The sequence below is a fragment of the Cydia splendana genome, chromosome 3 (genome assembly GCF_910591565.1).
Source record: "Cydia splendana chromosome 3, ilCydSple1.2, whole genome shotgun sequence".
Taxonomy (NCBI): domain Eukaryota; kingdom Metazoa; phylum Arthropoda; class Insecta; order Lepidoptera; family Tortricidae; genus Cydia; species Cydia splendana.
The window spans coordinates 5,766,990-5,790,591 of NC_085962.1; the positions used below are offsets into that span (position 1 = coordinate 5,766,990).

The 23,602-nt window shown below is 38.5% G+C and overlaps 1 protein-coding gene across 1 annotated transcript in view; it reads right to left on the reverse strand.

Annotated features, from left to right (window-relative positions):
• LOC134806382 (teneurin-m) overlaps positions 1–18,942 on the reverse strand; it is a 693,234-nt gene extending 674,292 nt beyond the window's left edge. The window contains exon 1 of the mRNA XM_063779611.1: positions 18,855–18,942. Within this exon, the coding sequence (XP_063635681.1) occupies positions 18,855–18,870 (16 nt within the window). The 5' untranslated portion in view covers positions 18,871–18,942. The remainder of the gene's footprint in view (positions 1–18,854) is intronic.
• Positions 18,943–23,602: the final 4,660 nt, after the last annotated feature.

Below are 23,602 nucleotides of genomic sequence, written 5' to 3' on the forward strand. Positions count from 1 at the left end.
ACTAACCTAGCTATAGCTGGTCAGTCGTACTGCTTCACCGAGTGAGGTAGAGTTAGAACAGCTCTTCCCTCAAGTCACTGCTTTACTGCGTAGAAACGGACTCCCCAGTGAGTCGGGGATGCTTTTTCGAGTTTTGTTGGTTGATTTGCTACAATTGGGTAATTTGAAAAATGAAAACAATGAATGAAGCGCGACATACACGTTAGATACGATGCTTAAACCGAAAAGGATATACACTGCAGCCACTAACCTGAGAGCTGATGATGGAGTCGGAGTCTTTGGAGTCCACGTGATCTTGGGGAACTGCAGCGTCTTCTTTCACGTTCCTCACACGGTTTTTGAGAGTTTTGTATGCCGGCCGGCGAAATAAACACAATGTAACACTGAATAGTTCAATTTTGGACATTCCATTAGAATTTTGGGTAAGAGATACACGATTTCGATGCGAACACGTTGAGAATTCAAAATGGAGTCAGCGAGAAGACTAAAACTTCGGCGTGAGTTGTCTCGCTCGCGCATAGGTTGCGCGTAGATCTTGCATTTCTTTCTAAGCGACCGCAGACGTAGATCAACGATCTACGCTATCCAATCGGAAAGCATCGTGAATATATTGATGGCGCGAAAGTTTAAAAATGCTTATATTTAAAACGTGAACATTCCGCCCACCAAAATACAATGTTTTGTATTTTAATAAACCTTAACTTTAAGCGATAAAATGTGTATGAACAATCTTAAACCTACATTTTAAGAACTAATTTAATTTTCTATAATTACCTGTTTATTAAGTTCTAATTAGTCAACTTGGTTAGGAAGTGGACATAATTTAGCTAATGGTCGCTTAAGAAGATTTCCATTAGCAGTTCGGATTGTTGCTAAGCGTACAATTCCGTCCGGCCCAGGATGCAGTTCTACTACGCGGGCTAGAGGCCAATGTAACGGCATTGTATTCTCAGTTTTGATGATTACAACCGAGTTAATGTCTAAAGGTTGGCAATGAGAAGTCCATTTTGCACGTTTGGTCAGCGATTGTAAATATTCAGATTTCCAACGCTTCCAAAAGTCTTGTTGAAATTTTTGAATTAATTGCCATCGACCCAGACGATTAAGTTTTGTCGACGTGTGATCTTCGTCGGGTACTGCAGTAAGCGGCTCAAGCGTTAGAAAATGACCTGGGGTCAGTGCGTTTAGGTCGTTCGGATCAGAGCTCACGGGGCACAGCGGCCGAGAATTAAGCGAAGACTCAATCTGAACGAATAACGTGGTTAGTTCTTCGAAAGTAAGAGTTTGATCTCCGACAATACGATACAAGAGAGATTTCGCCGCTTTGATTTGAATTTCCCAGACTCCTCCGAAATGAGGACTCGACGGTGGGTTAAATCGAAACTCTATGTGTTCTGTGCTGGCAGCTGATCTCATATAATTGTTGAGCACGTTATTTGCACCTATGAAATTGGTTCCACAATCTGAGTGAATAATACTTACTCTACCTCTGCGGCCCATGAATCTTCGAAGCGCGGCAATGAAAGCTTCAGAGGATAAGTCTGATACGGCTTCGAGATGCACAGCCTTTGTCGTGAAGCACACAAACAGACACAAATATGCCTTCCCTATTTTAGCACCTCTATATGAACCTAAACGAATGGAAAATGGCCCCCCAAAGTCGACGCCAACTATTGAAAAAGGCTTGGCTTGATTTACACGAGTTGCCGGTAGATCACTCATGAACGGTTCAAGGGGAACCGGATTTAGTCGATAACATCTGATACATTTAGATAGACAGTGCCTAATCGCGCGTATGGGAGACAAAATCCAAAACTGCTGAGTTAAGAGATAATGCAGCGTGTTTGTGCCTGGATGACAGTTTTCGCGATGGAAAGCCTCAATAATGCGGTAAGTTAACGTAGCGTTACGCGGAAGTAAAGCAGGGTGTTTATGATCGAATTCGAGCCCAGATCTTGATAAACGTCCGCCCACCCTGAGGACACCATATTTATCTATGAACGGATTTAATTTGCGCATAGATTTGGAAAGAGGCTTCTTGGTTTGTAAACGAATAATTTCATTATGAAAGTGTTGCGATTGTATGTGTTTAACGATAGGCCTCAGGGCGTTGTGAAGTTCATTGAGGTTAAGGTAAGTAGTCTGACAACGCGTTTGCTTGTTACGTAGGTTTCTTATAAACCGCTGACAATAAGCTATAATCCTCTGGACCTTTCTTATCGAAGAAAATTTCTCTAGTAAATCGTCAAGGAAGTGTGTGTCGTCTTGGACGATGAATGCGTGTGTGCGTTCTTCAGCTATAATGTCGGAATTGCCGCGATGAGAAATATCACTCGTGGACGCATCGAGTGAAGGCCATGTTTCAGGTGGCTGCCTAAGCCAGTCCGGTCCCGCCCACCATAGGGAACAGTGCAACAAATCTACTGGAAACAATCCACGAGAAGCTATATCAGCGGGATTATCTGCCGATGGTACGTGGTTCCAACTGGCGTCGGGAATCGAATCCTGAATATGGCTAACTCTATTGGCGACAAAGGTCTTCCAACGGTGTGATGGCGCCTTTATCCATGAAAGTGCAACGGTGGAGTCCGACCAAGCAAAAATATTGAAGTTCGGTAGTACTGACGAGTAAATTTCTTTTACGTATTTAAGAAGATCTGCGAGTAATACCGCTGCGCACAGCTCCAGACGTGGGAGAGAAACGCGTTTGATGGGACAGACACGACTTTTGGCTAAAAGTAAGTAGGTATGTACCTTATTATAGATATCGGTGGCGCTTAGATAGACCACAGCTCCGTATCCAGCCTCCGAGCTATCTGGAAAACCGTGTATCTGACAATTCGTCATGTTCGCGATAGATAAACAACGAGGTATCTCTACGAGTTGCAGTGATGATAATTGATCAGAAAACCGTTCCCACTGTTCAACAATTTCATCAGGAGGGGTTTGGTCCCAGCCTACACATGCAATCCACAATTGTTGAATAAAGCACTTGGCGAGGAAAGTTAAAGGACATAAGAACCCCATAGGGTCGAATATACGAGCCAATTCACTAAGAATAGTGCGTTTAGTACAAATACGGTTTAACGGTTTCACTTCGAAAGTGAATATGTCTTTGATAGGGTTCCATTTTAAACCTAGTACCTTAAGATTATGACTTTGATCATAGTCCATAGAGATAAAATCTGTCAAACAATGTTCAGCTGGTAACTCGGCTAATAATTCAGGATGATTGCTAGCCCATTTTCGAAGTTCAAATTGACCTCTCTTCAATAAGGCTATAACTTGACTTATAGTTTGTTTTGCTTCCTCGACAGATGGAGAACCGCTGACAATATCGTCGACGTATACATTACGTTGTAAGACTGACTTAGCTAACGGAAACTCATCTCCTTCGTCTTGAGCCAACTGTTTTATTGTACGACATGCAAGGAAGGGCGCTGAGCTTACACCGTATGTGACAGTATTTAAACGGTATTCTTGTATGGGTTCGGACTGCTGAAAGCGCCAAAATATTCGTTGGTAATCACGATCATGTTCAGCTATTAGTAGCTGACGATACATTTGCCGCATATCAGCGGTGAAGACAATTGGATTGACACGAAACAGGCACAATATGTCAATAATGTTCGTTTGCAGTTTCGGACCTATCAATAAACTTTCGTTAAGAGAAATACCGCGCGCGTCCTTTGCCGATGCGTCAAAAACGACCCGCAGCTTTGTTGTGGCGCTTTCGGGGCGTAAAACACAATGATGTGGTACGTAATACCTACCTTGGGACAGTTCGCTAATAGGAACTATACTCATGTGGACGCTTTTTAAATAATCCGCCATGAAATCGGAATATTGTGCATGAAGTTCAAGGTTATTTAAGAGTTTTCGCTCTAGTGAGTGGAATCGTCTAAGGGCCAATTCCCTCGAGCCGGGAAAGCAGAGATCCTTGGCATTTTCTTTAAAAGGCAAGGTGACGATATATCTCCCGGTGGGATCACGAGATAACGATTCAGTGTAATGTTGCTCACATTGGATTTCTTCGGTGGTAAGCTTTGGAATCGCTTGAGGAACGGAGTCAAGCTCCCAGAACCGTTCCACTTGTGAACAGAGCTGCTCTCCTTCTGTGACAAAGAATGAATTCATTTCAGCTGCTCCGGCAATCTTAGTACGACCCATCAAAATCCATCCAAATATTGTATTAAGAGCAGGTGGCTGATATTCTCCTCCATCAATACTTCCTGGGGTTAGAAGTAAGGGGAAGACCTCCGCGCCTAACAGAACATCGACGTCTCCAGGCAGATCACATTTAGGGTCTGCTAGTTTCAAGTTTTGTACATGAGTCAACTGAGTCTTGGTAAGTTTGGCGTTTGGCATCGGACCGCATATCGTAGCCAAAGTGAGAGCTTCAATACTGAATACAGTTTCGTTATTCACGCCTATTTCCAGCTGAATTGCACCCGATACTGGAGCCCGCGATAGACCTAAACCGTTAATAGTTCGTGGTGTTGATGATCGATTGAAGCCCAAACGAGCAGCCGCACGCTCAGTGATAAAATTGGGTTGACTACCCGGGTCGATTAGGGCACGACATGTTTGAAACCTTCCTGCAGAATCGCGAACGTTAATCTGAGCAGTAGCTAGCAATACAAACGAATTTATGCTTGAATTTGTAACCAGGCTCGCTTGTGTACACGTATTTGAAGATTCGACTACGTTGCAAACGTTTTCCGCTTCGTTAGCTTCCGAAGCTTCGAGATGAAGTAGCGTATGATGACGTTTATAACACTTTTGACATTTGAAAATGGATTTACAATCTTTAAGGCCATGGGAAGGTTTCAAACAATTAAAACACCAACGGTGTTGTTTGGCGTGATCGAATCGTTCTTGTGGTGTTTTAGAGGAAAACGTCTTACAATGGAGTATTGAGTGGTCCTCCCCACAAAACGAGCACTTGGTAGTAGGGATAGGTGTCGCCGTTTGCTGAACCGATGACGTGGAATGAAGCGTTGTTTCGCCCTCGTTTTGATCATCTGCCGATAACAAAGTCGTTGTCGCTGGTTTTTTCATATTGTTAAGCTTGTCGGAACGTTTATCAAAAGGTTTACCAGAATAATTGAAAGAACGACCTTTGTCGGCTACCCGAGCCTTTTCAACATCACGAGCTTTGTCATTTGACGAAAAGTGCGTATCACGAACAAGTGCTTCACATTGTGAATATAGAAAGGTCTTAAGCGACTCATACGTGGGCAACTCAGCAGTTGTTGGCTGTTTCTCAAACAAACATCTAGTTTTCGAATCCAATTTAGAAAGAAGAAGGTACGTTAGAACAAAGTCCCATTTGTCAGTAGGTAAGTCGAGTCGCGTTAGCATCGTCAAATTTTCTTGAAAAGTATCAAGGGTTCTACGAAACTCATGAGGTGAATTCTATTTGAAGTTAACATCTAACATTTCTTTCCAACAAGTAAACGCTAAATCACGCTTACCGCGGTAACGCCCGATTAAAGTTTCGTAAGCAGCGCGGTAATATTCGGCCGCCACCGGAAAAGTGCGGATGAGTGCCAACGCGTCGCCCGACAGACAAGATACTAAGTAATGCATTCGTTCCGTATCTGATAACGCCTTGTTTTCATGAATAAGTGAATTAAACATGTCGTAGAATTCGGACCACAGTTTGACATTTCCGCTAAAGTTCGGAAGATTGATCTTCGGGAGCCGGGCTTGTGTGGCGTTACTCGTTGGGGGGTACGACGGTTGACTCGGTTCATCGGAAGTTACCACGAGTTGCCGATGCAACGAGAGTATTTCAAAATAACATTCGTCAAATTGACTCCTAATTTCATCCTCCCTAACCTCCAAGTCGCTATCGATAACGCTCAAAATGTCGGCATGAGCCTCTTCAAATTTACTTGCATGCTTTTTAACTTCTGAATAATGTACAAGAAACGAGTCGATGTAAGTTACGTCATTTTTCGCCTGACACGCAATCTCTAATGCTTTCTTTACGCGGTTAAACGCAAGTGTACGAATACGACGTAACGCCGGCAGATCGTTGACTGTTAAACCTTCCATTTCTATTGACTTCGATTTAGTTCCCCTAATTGATTTCTTTTTATACAATGCCATAGTTCCGACTGTACCTGTAAGTACCTGTACCTACATAAGGTACGTAACGTAATAAGTATTTGTAGTTGAGTATAATGAGTAGGTATTGTATCGTAAAGTTATACGTGAAATACTAGTAATACGCCTGATTACACTATACCTATATTAAACAAATACGCGACAATATACCTTATAAGTAAGTACCTATGCCCGAATGTTATTTCAGTTTACACGTACTTAAACAAAAGACTAAAACGGTAAACGCCCCGCGACCGCTCGAAGTTACAATACAGGATTATCGACAGCTGTTTTATAGGTACCTATACGAATAGGCCTATGCAGGGATTAAACCCGCAACTAGATGATTACCTACACAATTACACTTAGATAATTACTATGTAAATAGTTTCACTTGCAGCGAAATATGTAAGCACAAAGTAGGCACGTAAGTACTTAAAAGTAAAATTAAATGAATTCTCTTGAGTATACTGTACTACGTACGAAATTTATACGAATAACCCAAACGATAGTATAAGTGAATATAGGATTATACGTATTGTGATGCACAAATAACTCAAAGAAATCAAACAAGTATTTAAATATCACGATTTACGATTGTTTGCAACGCGACTAAATACGGAAGGCGATAATGCAATATGAACTTCTCGGAAATGTAGTGTAACTACACGGACTTCTGAAATTGGTCGGTTTATACCAGAATGATTTGCAATAATTATTGCAATATTTCGCTAACAATTACCAATATTTCTATATAATCTTAGAAGTAATAAGTTGTTCATACACATATACGCCTGTTTTAACACCTGATTTACAGAATTTCAACAAAAACTCAATAATTGCGTTGCGAGTAATAATAACGGCGGGTAGGTATTTTACGCCTTGGGATGTTGCAATTTTACTCAAAATATCGTAAATAGGTGGGGAATAGTATTAAATTGCTTGAAGTTACTTTACTAATGATGGAATATAAAGATCCCTGGGTTTCGGCACCAAAAAATATGTAGCTTTTTCGAGTTTTGTTGGTTGATTTGCTACAATTGGGTAATTTGAAAAATGAAAACAATGAATGAAGCGCGACATACACGTTAGATACGATGCTTAAACCGAAAAGGATATACACTGCAGCCACTAACCTGAGAGCTGATGATGGAGTCGGAGTCTTTGGAGTCCACGTGATCTTGGGGAACTGCAGCGTCTTCTTTCACGTTCCTCACACGGTTTTTGAGAGTTTTGTATGCCGGCCGGCGAAATAAACACAATGTAACACTGAATAGTTCAATTTTGGACATTCCATTAGAATTTTGGGTAAGAGATACACGATTTCGATGCGAACACGTTGAGAATTCAAAATGGAGTCAGCGAGAAGACTAAAACTTCGGCGTGAGTTGTCTCGCTCGCGCATAGGTTGCGCGTAGATCTTGCATTTCTTTCTAAGCGACCGCAGACGTAGATCAACGATCTACGCTATCCAATCGGAAAGCATCGTGAATATATTGATGGCGCGAAAGTTTAAAAATGCTTATATTTAAAACGTGAACAATAGCAGACCCATGATTTATTGATGATTTAAATAAAGCAACGTTAGGAACAAAAGACCGTAGTACCTGAACAATCTGAACATACAATATCGCAGAACTGCGGACACGAACCGAGCATGACCATTTGATTAATACGAGGTATGTACAAATATTTTTTTTTCTAGCACTTGTTACTATTACTTCTGAGTTATAGATGTTATCTATAGGTACATAGTTTGTATTTATCCATATAAGTATGTACCTATATCGTCGTATAATACCCATAGTACAAGTTTTGCTTAGTTTGGGGCTAGGTCGATATGTGTATGACTGTTCCCAATATTTATTTATTTCTTCTTCTTCCTCGCGTTATCCCGGCATTATGCCACGGCTCATGGGAGCCTACGGGTCCGCTTGACAACAAATCCCAAGAATTGACGTAGGCACTAGTTTTTACGGAAGCGACTGCCATCTGACCTTCCAACCCAGAGGGGAACTAGGCCTTATTTGGGATTAGCCCGGTTTCCTCACGATGTTTTCCTTCACCGAAAAGCGACTGATATTTCGTACATAAGTTTCGAAAAACTCATTGGTAGTACGAGCCGGGGTTTGAACCCAATATTTATTTATATATACATATTTATTAATACTGCAGTTTGTATAACTTGTCGATCAAGCAAGTGGTCTAAACGCTCCACAGCCTGTGTTACTCAGCGCCAGACGGGTACCTGTATTGAAAGCCGGCAGTTTTCTGTAAATCTGAGAGCATTCATTTCCAGGACAAACTAGTGCTAATGCAAAAGTTGTTTATAGGTTAATTTTTAGGGTTCCGTACCCAAAGGGTAAAACGGGACCCTATTACTAAGACTCCGCTGTCCGTCTGTCTGTCTATCTGTCACTGAACCGTGATAGCTAGGCAGTTGAAATTTTCACAGATGATGTATTTCTGTTGCCGCTATAACAACAAATATTATAAAAACTTTTTACAAAAAAAAGCAAACCGACTTCAAAAAGGATGAAATAAAATATTATCCTTTTTGAAGTCTATGCGTTACCAACTGATATGTTTGAAGTCGGTGCCAAGCCAATTTTTAAGCATACCATGACTTTGGTGCAATTCGATAAGGATTTACCTACGTTGGATTGCCTTACACGACGACAATGAACGTACTTTTTGTAGGTTGTACAGTCGACGTTAAAAATATGTTTACACTTTTCGCCTTATTACAAAGGAGTAAGGTGCAAAAGTGTAAACATATCATTGACGTCGACTGGACCTAAGAACACACCTCAGAACACACGATCAAACCTTCTTGGCGCAGTCTGTACCATGTTTGTCGGCACATTAGTGTAAATATAAATGCATTTTTTTGCCGTCGTATTTTTTAAAGAGCATTTCTTACTAATGCTCGAACAGTCTATAGCACGCAAGTGTGGGATTGGGACTGAGTTATTTCCCGTCCCTTATCCAGAGGACTACATTTGAAAATATAAAACAATTCAAGGAATTTACCTTCTTGCCAAATTTCTCCTAAAGCGGTTCAGTTATTTAGCCATGAAAAGGCGACAAAGAGGCAGACAGAATTCTTTACACATTTATAATAGTTATTAGTACAGTTCTAATGGGATTTATAGCCATAAAGCTGATTATTTTTGTCTGGTATTGTTACTACTTGGCTTGGCACCGACTTCAAACATATCAGTTGGTAACGCATAGACTTCAAAAAGGATAATATTTTATTTCATCCTTTTTGAAGTCGGTTTGCTTTTTTTTGTAAAAAGTTTTTATTTTTCCATTTTTAGTTTTAACGCATTGTTAAGAGCGCGACGCATGAATGAAAAACAAGATCATGTTTAACACTAAATTCGTGTAAGTACCTATTACTTTAGTAAATAGAAATCAGGAATTTTCTCGAGTCCGTCTGGGAAATTATAATTCCTGTCAACTAAATCCATCCGCCCGCCCCGCCACTGACCCAATCCCTCAGCCCCCCGATCACTCAACCTCACAGCACATCAACCCCTGATCCAGGAATCCCTCGATCCTGAACCAGCAACCCTTCAACCGCCATTCCCCGACCCCTTAATCCCTGACCTCTTAACTCCTAACCCCCGATCAGTAGCCTTACCAGCTTACCACGATTTGACATTGATATATCCGCTAGCATGTGTGTAACTTACTTCCTATGCATCTCGCTTGTACTAACCTTAATGTGAGCGAGATGCATAAAAAGTTTCATTTAGATGCATAAGACGTTAGCGAATATGTCAATGTCAAACTCGTGGTAAGGCTACAGTTGCAGTGTATCAAATTGGTGGTTTTCGGAAGCAAATGCTCGAGTTACTTTAGAAAACCCCGAAATTACTTAACACGTGCCTTTAAAAATTGAGGAGTTCCCTCAATTCCTCATGGATTCCATCATCAGACCAGAACCAAAAATAATACGGAAACACCTTGGAGGTAACTTCTTCCAAACAAAAAAAGAATTACTCAAATCGGATCACAGGTGCCGGAGTAATCGCTGAACATACTTACATTTAAAGAAATCATCATCATTATCATCAAAATAATCATCATCATCAGGTCTACTTCATCAAATTGGTGGTTTTCGGGAGAAAATGCTCGAGTTGCTTAAGAAAACGCCCAAAACACCATGCATGTGCCTTTTAAAATTGAGGAGTTCCCTCAATTCCTCATGGATCCCATCATCAGAACAGAACCAAATTAAAATGGGACCAACTCGGAGGTAGCTCCTTTCAAACAAAAAAAGAATTACTCAAATCGGACTACGGATGTCGGAGTAATCGGTGAACGTACATAGAAAAAAAAAAAAAAAAAATAGCCACAACCGAATACAGAACCTCCTCCTTTTATGAAATTGAAGTCGGTTAAAAAACAGAATAAAATAAATATTTAAGTGATACACCCATACAACAAACGTGATTTTTTGCCGTTTTATGCCTATCATTACACTTTATAAACAAAGTCCCCCGCCTCGTCTGTCCGTATGTTTGTTTGTATGCTCGCGATAATCTCAAAAACTACTGAACGGATTTTCATGCGGTTTTCACCTATCGATAGACTGCGGACGGAAGGAAGGAGTGAGGAAGGTTTAGATATATAATTTGTTAACCCGTGAGAAGCCGGGGCCGGTCGCTAGTTAAATATATAGCTATGAAAGGCACACTTAGTGACATTTGTTCAACCAGAAACGTCACTTTTGACACTGACAGATCAGATCTATAAAACTCATCTGGATCTAATTCATAACCGGTTATTAAAATCAAAATACGCTTGATAGTCGAATGACTCTCAAGATACCTACCTCAGCCTGCCTATTAGTAGGCGTATCTTCAATATCTAATAGTCCCATTTTACAAGAAGTTTCAATTTAAGATAAGAGATGGCGTTGGCGGCCTTCCAAGGCTCGTGCACCGACTTCTGATTTGGATTCAATGCTTTTATCTCATCCGAATTGGTCTAGCGTGAGCCGTTAGGTATATAGTAATGTTTGCAATAAGAACTTTCATGAGATTTTTTATTTGAAGTCCACAGACTATGTAAATGTTTTGAGTATGCATCCAGTGAAAACAATGAAAAGGCACTTTATTCACTAATACAAAGGAGGCGTATACCTACTGTTATTTTACACCTGAAGTATAGTTATGAGAATCTGACGATTTTTTCGTCTTTCCTCTTCAGCAAGTTCATAAGATTCATAATAGCTAGGATGGGAAATTTGGGTTTTTGATAAAATACCTATAAAATCGTACTAAGCTATTTAAAACAACAGGAATAATTTGTTCGAAGACATTGTAAAAATTAAACACTACATATTAATAATAATACCTACCTACCTAAAATAAAAACATACATAACTCCGATATACATAAGGACTAATACACTAATTTTAAGGAAATTAAACTCAAAGAGACTGTAAATCAAATGTAAGCACCATAATTAACGTTAAGTTAGTTTTAAACTACACTTGCTCCATACTAATGACTGTGATTTCTCGCAGGTACTCGTACGCACTGCCATATTTATTCGCAAATATTTTACCACGAGTTCATGAAATGCGCTCGCAACTAGTATATTGTGACCTCTTTATTACCTACCGACAGTAGCAATACTATAAAACTGGAGTTGATGTCTTAAGATGATATATTAGCTGAGCCCGTTTTCAGATTTGAGAAGTTTAGGTAAATAAATATCTCCGTCGCGCTGACGGGGACAGCTCCTAAAATTAGTGCGATAAGGACCACTACTGCAGCTTAGGCGAAAAATTCTGCGTACAAATGTCAGAAATCGAGGTTTCGTTCTGGACATTTTCCTCCTTCAAAACTAAACCAAGAAAGAAAGAAATTATCTGTGTCTGACCGTTTTGATTTTTGCGTTTATTGTTGCCGATTTTGTCTGTTTACGGCGCATTTATTTGGCCGTTTTTAGCTCTATTTGAAGTAACCTAGTTCTTATAGTTCGATGCTGCACTTTAAAGACTGTGTTAAGCGTGACATGTCAGCGTTTGAAATCGACCACCATGCCTGGGAGACCTTAGCTGAAGACCGTGATGGATGGCGCAAGCGTGTTGTGGAGGGTAGAAGGCTATGCGACCAAGCCAGGTTTAATGCTTAGATAGCAGAAGGTGTCGCAGAAAGCAAACCGGGACTGGAACCTCAGGTGGCATGAGCTTTCTCTGGAAAAAATGTGGGAGGTCGTGCCGTTAACGCATTGGCCTCCACAGTCACCAAACCCGTTGTCTAAACAGCAATGCATAAATCGTCTGCAATAGACGCAAAGGCCTGTGATGGTGAGTTCTTATAAAAACAAGAATATACAAAAAAAAGCAAAACGTACAGACACAGATACTGGGAATATTGAACCCATATAAAAATTACTCATCTAGGCCAAAATCCAGACAGGAAAATTTCGAGAACGTTTGTTTAAATGTATCCTCTTTAACTAAAGAATACTTGACCAAGCCCTCCAGTGGCCGAACCCGGAATCGAACCGGCGTATTCAGCATACGCGGCAATAGTTCGTTTTTTAGCATTAGAAAAATACTAGGTACCTACGTGATCTTGACGTGTCTTTTAATTGAAATTTATTTTTAAAAATCAATAGCTATTACTTATGAAAGCAAAATAATGTAAATAATCGTATATTAGTGATACAATTATGAATCAATTGTTACATATTTGCCGTGACTTATTTTTCAATAAAAAGACACGTCAAGATTGTTCACCTTTTTAACAAGCTTTTATTAGGTCGACCTGTATGTAAGTATGTAATGGAATCTAAGGTAACTAATTTAACCATCTTCCAAGGATCGTAGTGTCATGAAAATTGGCAGCTGTATGTAGTTCTGATGACAATACAATAATATGGTACTGTCGAACTGATCTGATGATGGAGACAGGAGGTGGCCATAGGAACTCTGTGATGAAACAACGCAACCTAATTGTGTTAGGGGTTTTTAGAATTGTCTCGATGAGTATTAGTTGTCTGTCGTAAGAAAAGTACAGTCAGCGATAAAAGCTTGTACCAAAAATGAAATTTTTGCCAAAAACTTATTTCTAATGCTAATAAAAATGAACTATAACATGTCGCTACGCTTCGTGAATCGCCCGGCTTGTTTGGGTGCGCCCTCAGTCGCGTCTCGAGTGGCCTGTGAGACCGTGACTTATCTATACATCGCTATGCGGATGGTAGTTAACTAGTTACTTGCGGATTTTTCACTAACGGTAGATTTGACGCGGCTAATACGCAATGCGTTATTTATAGTGCTGAGCTTTTGTTCTGTTAATTCATGTATTGACAAAATTATAATATTATAGATCTACTTTATTCCATTTTTCTATGAATAAACCGCGGGCCAGCCGCAAATTTCGTCAGTTTTCAAATCCCGGGTGCTCGTAAAGTGGTTAACAGTGGAGGACCCCCGCGAAATCGCCTTTTCATTCAAACGTAGCCCTCATCAACATTATCTGGATATTAACATAATTGAAAATATTTTGACACAATATGTTGTAAGTATATCAACCACAAAGTCGCAAAGTCGGTTGTTTAATAGCTCGTGAATCTCGTGATAATATTGATACCCGGGCAGGCGAGAGATTCCAAAATTCAGAAAATGGAATTTTGAGCGTTGCGAGGATTTCAAGCCACGAGGGTTAATCAGTTTTTGAGGAAAAAAGTGAGCCTTTACGAGTTGGCGTGGTGAAAAAAACATGAACACCATAAATGAAAATTGTAACGTTTTTGCTCAAGTTATTGTTTACGGCCGTTTTTTGTACAAACATAATTTTAACATCTTCGTAAATAATGCATATGTCATATTCCAAAGACAGAACGCTTATAATTGAATACAATTTTTGAATTCACTGGTACGCTCAATTGTATCACAGACCGTAAATCTATAGTCGTTCAAATCAAGACCTTATTGTGTCACCTAAAAGTCTAAATTGGTTTGAGATATAATTTATTAGGTGCAAAACGTAGCCTGATTGCCGTGGAAGGGGGAAGTGACAAACTGTACAGCAATTAGGAAAATGGTGTACAAAGATTAAAATTAAACTTTCATACAGGGTGACTCGTGTTACAGGACCTGGTTAGGTAATAGCCTATTTGTAACGAGATTTTGGGGTCGTCGTGTGATATTAGCTGGACGTTGTATTCATATATGAATTATATGATATTACATTATCAGTCGAATGACATTAGTGTATTTTGCAATACAGTCAAAAAAAAGCTGGTCAACCGGGAATGATTTGGTAGACGCATTAAAAAAAATGTTTTTCAATAACTATACTTAGTTTATAAACGCTTATTATTTCTTGACAAAAAACTTAACTAAATTGCAATTAAAGCGACATTTACTTTACTTAGGTACCTACTTAGAAAAGCAAATTAAATATTTTATAACAAAACTTCCGTGAGACACAGATATATTAAATATATTAAGAACGGGTCACTCACGTATTTTAAGTCGAAAAACGCTCGACTTATTATATTTAATAAATATTTTATCCAAGAATTCTTAAGTGAGATGAGAATTAGATGTTTAGATTAGTTAGTATGTTCACTATACCCTCAAAGGGATAAGGCTATGACCTAAGTACCTACGTCAGTATCAACGTCAGTCAGTATCCTAAGATCCTCTTTACACGTAAAATACAATAAAATATTTGAGTGTTGAGTATTGAGTATAACTTTATCTGTAAAGTTCTTTCTCATAGTCAAGAAACGAAGAAGGTAAATGCATGTGGTGTTGGCAAATCACACGTACCAATTCGATTCAGACTAATTACCCATCAGTTAGGTATCCAAGCTATACCTATAAGAACAAAAGGCCTTGCTTCCGTTCCCTTACCCTTTTGGTGGCATAGACTAACCCCAATAGACAAACAAATGTCACATCAAATCTTTTCATCAAATATTCTGATTTGTGTTTTTGTAAGTAGTCACACTGTATGAATATATAGGCAAGGACCTGTATCTTTTCGAAATGTTATTGTAATTTTCATTAAAAAGACGTGGTAAGGCGAAGTTGAAGACGGGCGGCGAAGATAGGTTAGTTTTAGTGTTTTTTTTTACTTTAAACTATTTTTACGCAGATAACGGTTTCACTCACTTTTCCATCTGTAAGTGGGCGTTATCACTGTGTACCATTAACGGCCGGTTATTAGAACCTAAATCAAAATGGGTACAAAGAGCACTAAATAGAACAGAATGGCAAAATTTGAAGGAGGCCTACATCTCAAGGATTGAAAAGGGCTAAAAAGAAGATTAGAACCTAATCGTCACAAAACTGACGGTCAGTGTCAATCCTATACCAATCGTCGGGAATGTAACGGTTATAGTTACTGAAACACGATTTAAGTCGCGCTTTAAAGTACAAGTTAAAATTAAAACCGTGGTCTTCTCCGAGACCACGAGGACAACGCCGGGACAACGTTTCAAGAAACGTCGGAGGTAAATCTTAAAACTTAAATACGCGATTAAGTCCCGTTGTACAATTTAATAAAATAAAAATGTTTAAAAGTTCGCGTTTCGCGAAACGTCGGTAAATAAAGGTTAATAATAAATTCGCGATAGACCCGTGTATAAATGTGAGTTAGTAAAATGAAAATGCCCAAGTAAGTGATCTATTCTATGGTCGGAGGGTAGTCTGATTACCACCCCTACCTATCCACCCTGTTAAATATCCAGTTTGCAATTCGCATTGATAGTTCGGGGTTGCTACGTGCAGATAGCGAAGCGGAAGCTATATTTTGACTGTCTAGACCAAGACTAACTGGTACCTAGAGGTTACCATGTCGCATAAAGTCCTTTTGTATAGGTAGCTGTTTATGTTTACTGTAAAATATAGAATAAATAAATAATATACGTAATATAACTGAGCAGAGTAATCAGCGCCACTGTGTGAGGCCAAGTCTCATTTTGGGTCGCTGAGCGAACGGAGTAAGTAAGAGTAAACAGAATGACTGCACAATACACAAACACAAATCTCTGTTTTGACATTTTGCTGGGACATCAGTTAGCCGCGACCACGACCAGTGAAACCTGTGTCGAAACGTCGGTAAATAAAGGTAGGTAATAAAATAAATTCGCGATAGACCCGTCTATAAATAAATGTTAGTTAATATGTGTTCAAAACGCGGAAGTTTTAAATATTATAGAATATTATAGAATGACTGAAGGTCACAAATCATGTTATGTCTTCGTAATGCCACAGAACCCCCTGCTTTAAGACTCGACTTGGTTTTTCAGAATCGTATAATTAAGTCAAAAGCCGAGTTCTTTTTAACTCGTTAAAGTCCCGAGTCTGTTGTAGAGACTTGAGTCTTTTTCAGAGATATAATACTTCCTTAACGCTTATACGTGTATATAAATTATTTATCATCATATCCTCCAGTGTGAGCGGACCTTAACATCGCCCTCTAATTGTGACAATGTACCGATGATAGGGTGAAATCAACCAAATCGTCTGCCGCGCCGGGCCGCGAATTTACAAAAGCTATACTATTTCAGTCACGACTCAGATTCTAATAGGTGAGCTTTTGTTTATGCATATTACTTGACAATATCTATACCGTTTCAGTAAAAAGTACTCACTGAAATGGATTAGCTTTTGGCATACATATTTTCAAATATTATTTACGCCAAAACCTAGTCAAGTTTAGTAAGTTCAGTCACGTTTGAATGTGATATCAAAATTTTAATAATACTCATTTACTCAAATGGTTTACATTTTGTCGCGATATATTTAAACATTAATGCTCTCACAATACCTAGTCGAGCGGAGTCTCGCCGTCATTATTCAATATTATTCATCGAGTATTATTTGTACGACACTAAAGTTCACTGAATATTGATTTCAACAATTATTTTTTTACTAAATTTCCTTTCACCTAGTATTCACGTTAAATTGTCAAAAAAGTAGTTTAGGTTAGTTTGATCTGCAACCTCCAAGAAAACGAAATGTTGCTGGAAAAGTGGGTTAGGTTAGAACTGCGACCCCCCAGAAAACGAACTGTTACCAAAAATTTGGGTTAGGTTAAGTTAGAACTGCGACCCTCAAGAAAATGAACTGTTGCCAGAAAAGTGGCTTAGGTTAGGTTAGAACTGCAACCCCCAGGAAAATGAACTGTTGCCAGAAAAGTCGTTCTATGTAAAGAAAAGTCGGTTCGCTGTTTGGTCGCAGTTCACCTAACACACTCCTCCTCGCTTCGCTCGTCGTCGCACCTATCTTGACTCAGTGAACTCTGTCAAATGACTAGACGATATCGTATTAATAATTATCTAGCAAATGGAATGATTTGACCAAAGAAATGACACTCCAAACGTTGTACACATAATAATAATATACTTAACAATAATTCTATAAAGTAAAACATTGTCATGATGAAAATTTGGCGAATGTTGGTTGCCAAAGTAAATCATCTGCGAAAACTTGTCTGGCAAGTGAAATTCGGACACTAAAACTTCGGAGAAAAGGCTGAATAGCATAGTAAATCTTGGTCCTTAAATAAATCATCTACTTCATTATGTACCAATGTGTTATAAAATACAGTCGACTTATAATTTATATTATGATTTCACACTAAACATGTCCTAATAAGAAATCTCAACTGATATAGTTGTTAAATGAAAAAAAAAATTAGGCATTTTTAAGTAATTAGCACGAACAGTAATTAATACAATACAATCGGAGTCATTACTAAAATATTATTCAAGTTTTAGATCGCAACATGCTAGCATTTGTAGCAACAATATCCATATTAATTTAGCCAACAAAGTCTATACGATTTCAGTAAATTTCTGTACTGTAATGGATTAGGGTTTGGTCAAGTTTTGTCCAAACAAAAGCTAATCCAGTTCAGTTCGCATCCGGACCTTATCAGTATAGGCTTTGTAAATTCGCCGCCGGGCCGTGCTAGGCGTGCTATTCACCGTTTACACACAACACGTATTATGTACATTTTGTAGGCTAGACATATATGCATTTGCAGACGATGTCAATGTCAATGTCATTCGGTTTGCATTAAAATTAAATATGAATGATTTTTTTTAAAAGTACTATTTTAGTTTGGTAAAGTTTATTATGTTTCTACTCGGAAAAGAGTAAACAGTTAATTCATTCGTTGCCGTTGCCGTCAGTCAAACTCTAACTAACCCGGGTTAACTTGTTAAACCTGGAGTTACCATGGTTATCAGTACAATTTGACACTGGGTTAACGGTTTAACCGGTTAACCCCGGGTTAGTGGGATGGTGAAAGTGACGCTAAGAAAAATATTAATGCAGCCGAAAAATAAAACTGTATATACTTTTGTCTTAATAAACATCGAACAGCTTGTGATTCTGACTGTTGTTTAAGTGATACTTACTAACAAGATAATATGGATTTTAAAAATATTGAAATATAATTTTTTTATTTTAACATAAGTGGTTTACAATTATTTGGTGTATTTTACGGAGATTTGTCTTATACTAAGGTCAATGCGGCCAAATCCGACATACGGAGAATTCCGTCAACAAGCGTTTTTTTCTAAAACAGTACACAATTGGTAATTTGAATCGAGCAATCGCTGCTTTGTCGAGGAAATTACCAATTGTGTATTGTGTACTGTTTAAGAAAAAAAAAACGCTTATGACGGAATTTTCCGTATGACGGAATTGGCCACATTGAATATTAGTATATTATAGCTTTTCTTACCTTGAGTATAGTGCATGCTATTCAGCGTGATAGATCTTCCATCGGTCGTCTCAGTTGCACACTCACTCGTATTCACTCACCTGGAACAAAAAATATTTTATTAAAACTAGAAAGGGCTTTATTATACGCCTCAAACGCCGTAGATATGTCACACTAGGTAGTAGCTACAATTTTGTGGCGTTTGGTGCCGTTTCCAACCTTGGGGCCGTGGGGATCTAGCGCGCGTCGCCTCTATGAGTATATAGCTGTCAAAGCGCCTCATAGAGGATTCTGGTGACCAGAGGGCTAGCCAATATTTTGCCCAGCGGATCAGCATTACCATCCAGCGTTCAGCCTTCTGGGCACCCTACCGAGCGACTACGACTTAGGTCAAATTTTTTATTTATATGTTTTTAATTTAAGTGTTTTTATTATGTTTTATAAGCTATGTCAACGTATCGATAAAATCCGTTTACATCTTCGAGATGTGGCGCTTGACGAGACTACGGAAAATACGACGGACGGCCATGAGAACGAGTAACTTAGAGGTAAAACTTACAGGAGGACTTGACTATTATGTACTTGAGCTTATTAAGGAGAATTCGACAGAATTAGGCAGTAAATGATTCTTTTATTTTTTTATATGCTAATCTCCATTGCATCGACGGCGAATTAATGACTTTTTTATTCAACAAAATTCACAAAATCATGCTTACAGAACCCCAAAATCGCGTTTATATTTATTACTTTAAAAGACTATCCAACAAAAGTATTTAGTAGTTGTAGTTGTAGTTATATTACGAGCAACTCTTTCACCTTGGCAACATCATTTGGCTACGAGCAGCATTTCGACATGACATCGCGATTGCTGGCAGGCATGCACACAAACAGGTGTTCTCGGGCCAAGCGGAACGCATAAACATAGCAAAACACAAAGTTATCGATGCCGCTAAGCCTCCTTTATTGACTGGAGAGCACAACCGTAGCCAAACGACACTACCGTTCAATTTACCGAGCCTTTTTCAACTCTACCACGAAGCATTACGGTTTGGATTAGATTGACATTGCAATTAGGGTTGTCTCGTTTATTTTAACTGAAACTCGGTTTTGCAATAATGACACCGTGACAGGCTCGGTGTGCACAAAGTGCGTTTTGTATCGTTAATCGATACGGCCATATTGAATCTGAATACAAACTGCCGTTAAGTATGGCGTGCTACGTGATTTGCCGAGCTATGGACGTAATCAGGCTGCAAGGAGCATGCAATATTGGTGGCGGGGATACAGAGTTATTTTATTAAGCTTTTCTACATTCGCGTGCGGTTCCATATTCAATGTGAAGACCGCTATATAAGAACCGTAAAACCACCGAAATATGGTCCAAAAACTCTCAAATGGTCCAAATGTAACCCTTTTATATAATATCTTCATTCAAGTGTAATGTTAACGCAATATAAAGTGAGCCGATCTCTCGAACAAGTTTGAACAAAATCGGCTCACTTTATATTTCGTCAACTTTACCTATCATTTTATGTTTGTGTTCTAAGGCAAAATATTTTTATAAATGGTAGAAAAAACTCAGTCACAACAACCAACACGAATATGTGGCCAATGATACTTAGGTAATTATTAAATAAAGTTGATGACAATGATGACCATCGTTGTAGTATTGGAATATAGTAGGATGGTTTTACGGAACTGTTGTTAAAAGTTATTTTCTAACATCTGAAAGTTTCACATGTTAATTATTTATGTTTTATTAATACGGCCCCCCCTATTGTAAATTTCATCTCATCTCAGGATTTTGATTTTCCATAACGTCCCGCTTGGCGCGCTGTTCAAAATCACATACAAAATTTGACTTTCCGCAAACTAGTAGGTACTTACGTCACGTCTAGGGAATGCAATAACCGGCCAAACTTCATAACCGGTTTCGGTTACGGTTATGCCCGAAAAATAACCGAATATCGGTTATAATCGGTTACGGTTATTTTAGACGAAAAATTATAAATTTACAATGAAGTAATTAAAAAAATACAAAAATCTTTGTTTTAGTACCTACAGTATTAGGGAATGTGAGTAAAAGTCTTCGTTTTTTAATAAAACACACCAAATACAGTAAAAGTAAAATATGACCTTGAACGTGATACAATATTCAATAAAAATATTTCATTAATAAGGGAAGTAAAATTGGTATATTTTTGTTATTAAAGTCCACGAATGACAAAAATTATAGTCACAGGCGTCACAGCCAAAAATGGCAGGATTTTGTAGTCATTTGATGATAAAAACATACAATTTAAGTCATAAATAAATAGCCGAAAATAACCGTAACCGGTTATTCGAGTTTCCAATATTCGGTTATGAAATTTTGTCAAAATATTCGGTAATAACCGAATATTTCGGTTTCGGTTATAACCGATTTGCATTCCCTAGTCACGTCACGTTATCTATAATGAAATTTACACTATACTGAAAAACGTAATTCAAGACAAAAAAGGTAAGATAATGTTGCCACTTTTTACGAGCGCGTCTTGTATTTATGTAAAAATAAGTAAATAAAAGTACTTTTTTAAATCGTAGGAGTAAAATTACTAATACATAAATTATCTTAGCGTGATTATTTATCGAAAGGAATTTACTATTTTACAAACAAATTATTGCAGTGGCAACATTGTCTTACTTTTTTTGGTCTTGAATTACGTTTTGCAGTTTAGGGGTTCAGTAATAGCAATGTAAAAACTGTATTTACCAATCTCAGGAGATACAAGGCGTTGCACAATAAACATTCGACTTCCCATCACAAGTACACCGATCTAATTTAACTTGTTCTTAGCGAAGCGGACTCGGCAAAAATTCATTATTAATGCAGCGAACCTCTCCGATGTGGCCCCATTGCCAGCGGCCGCTTCAGCGGTTTTTAATTCTGTTTTATGGCGGTTGGAACCGTTTAACTGGTTCTTTTACTTTTATTACAAAAATTTAGGAAATTATATATTTTTTTGGTAATGTTAAGGGTTTGGTTTAGTAAGGTAACTTAAGTAGACTAGTTTCCCATAAAAGTGATGCCAAATTTGATAGTCTGCCACGGCGGAACTTGCCCAAAACCAGTACAAAAAACCGGACAATTGCGAGTGAGACTCGCCCACCGAGAGTTCCGTACTTTTTAGTATTTTTTCTTATAGCGGCAATAGAAATATATGATCTGTGAAAATTTCAATTGTATAGCTATCACAGTTCGTGACATACAGCCTGGTGACATCAGACAGACGGACAGGCGGACAGTGGAGTCTTAGTAATAGGGTCCCGTTTTTACCCTTTGGGTACGAAACCCTAAAAAGAAGGTCACTTCCGGTGTGAAAAAGGGCGGCTGATTTAACCCATCTTATACCGAAATTTTAGCTATGGCAGCAGTTAGAAATTAACTGGTAGACACAGAAAAGCGAAATCTGTCAGTATTTTTTTTGCCGGAAGTACTTGGCAGACGCTCTTTGAGAGCGTCGCATTGGAGATCGGTGACCATCGGGACCCCTAAATTAACGCTTCTGATACCCCCATGAAACCAATTCCAGTCGGTAGGTATGAACCCTCATTTCAGGAATATATGTATAAGTCTGCCAGGGTCGCTTTTCCTGTCGAAACACTGTCATCATCAATTGAAAAGGCCTCGGACCAGACCAAGGTGACTTCGGTACGCCCGTCTGTTATCTGTTACGGCTTATAGGACCGCCATACTTGACGCAGCACTTACCATGAAAACTTATCGTAGTTCGGCTCTCAGTTAATTTTTTTGTAAATATGCAATATTTAAAAGGTTATTTTTATTAAGGAATTTTGTAGGAAAGTAACAGTCACCACTGAACCCACGCCTGATACAAAGCGGTGCGGAGTGCGGACATCGAGCGACGTCCCCCAATCCGATTATAAAATAGACTGTAACGTTATAATTGTTTTACGGACAAACACGTAAACGGTCCTGTTTCAGTTCTTTAACCGAGTTAACGGAGCTTTACAACGACTTAAGGCAGATGCGATTACAGGGCATTCATAATGACGTTTGTCTATTTTGTGGCTGGAGAAAGTTAGGTTCTCTGCGATATGAAATTAAGAAGCAACTGTATCTTAGAGTTATCAAATAGGCCGAAAGTTAATAAAGCCATTATCTTAGGTCTAGATAATCCTCAAAATGAATAAAGTCGCAACTAACCCTCATAGATTTAATACGAGCCATCATGTTAATGCATTGACGATAACTCTATCGATCTACTTTTATCAAAAATAATTAGTTTTAAAATATGCATTTGCATATGCCTGTGGCTGTCGTGAATTATAGACCTCGTTTACATAATCTCGCTTACGCTCCTCGTTGCACAATGTACTAATAAGTAATACAATTTTCCGTTCGCCCACGCTTAACTAAAGTCAACCATCTTAAGGAGTTTAAAACCTACAGATTACAATTGTTCCAAGTGTCTTAGAACGGAATAAAAGTCTGGATAAACTACAGACTTATGCTTCTACAGGTTTGTTTATTTAGATTTGGCATATCTACATTACACAGGCATGTTTTTTATACGATTACAGCGCCATTTGCGTCAAGCTTGGACGTTCATTGAGAGGTAATTGAAGAGTTAAAAAGTAAGATACAATTTAACCCTTAAATACATAGTTATGCATTTATACACACAACATAAACATAAAATTTTATGCATAATTAGACATATTCTATTTGTTCCTGTATATTATTTAAATAGTAAAACTAATCCATT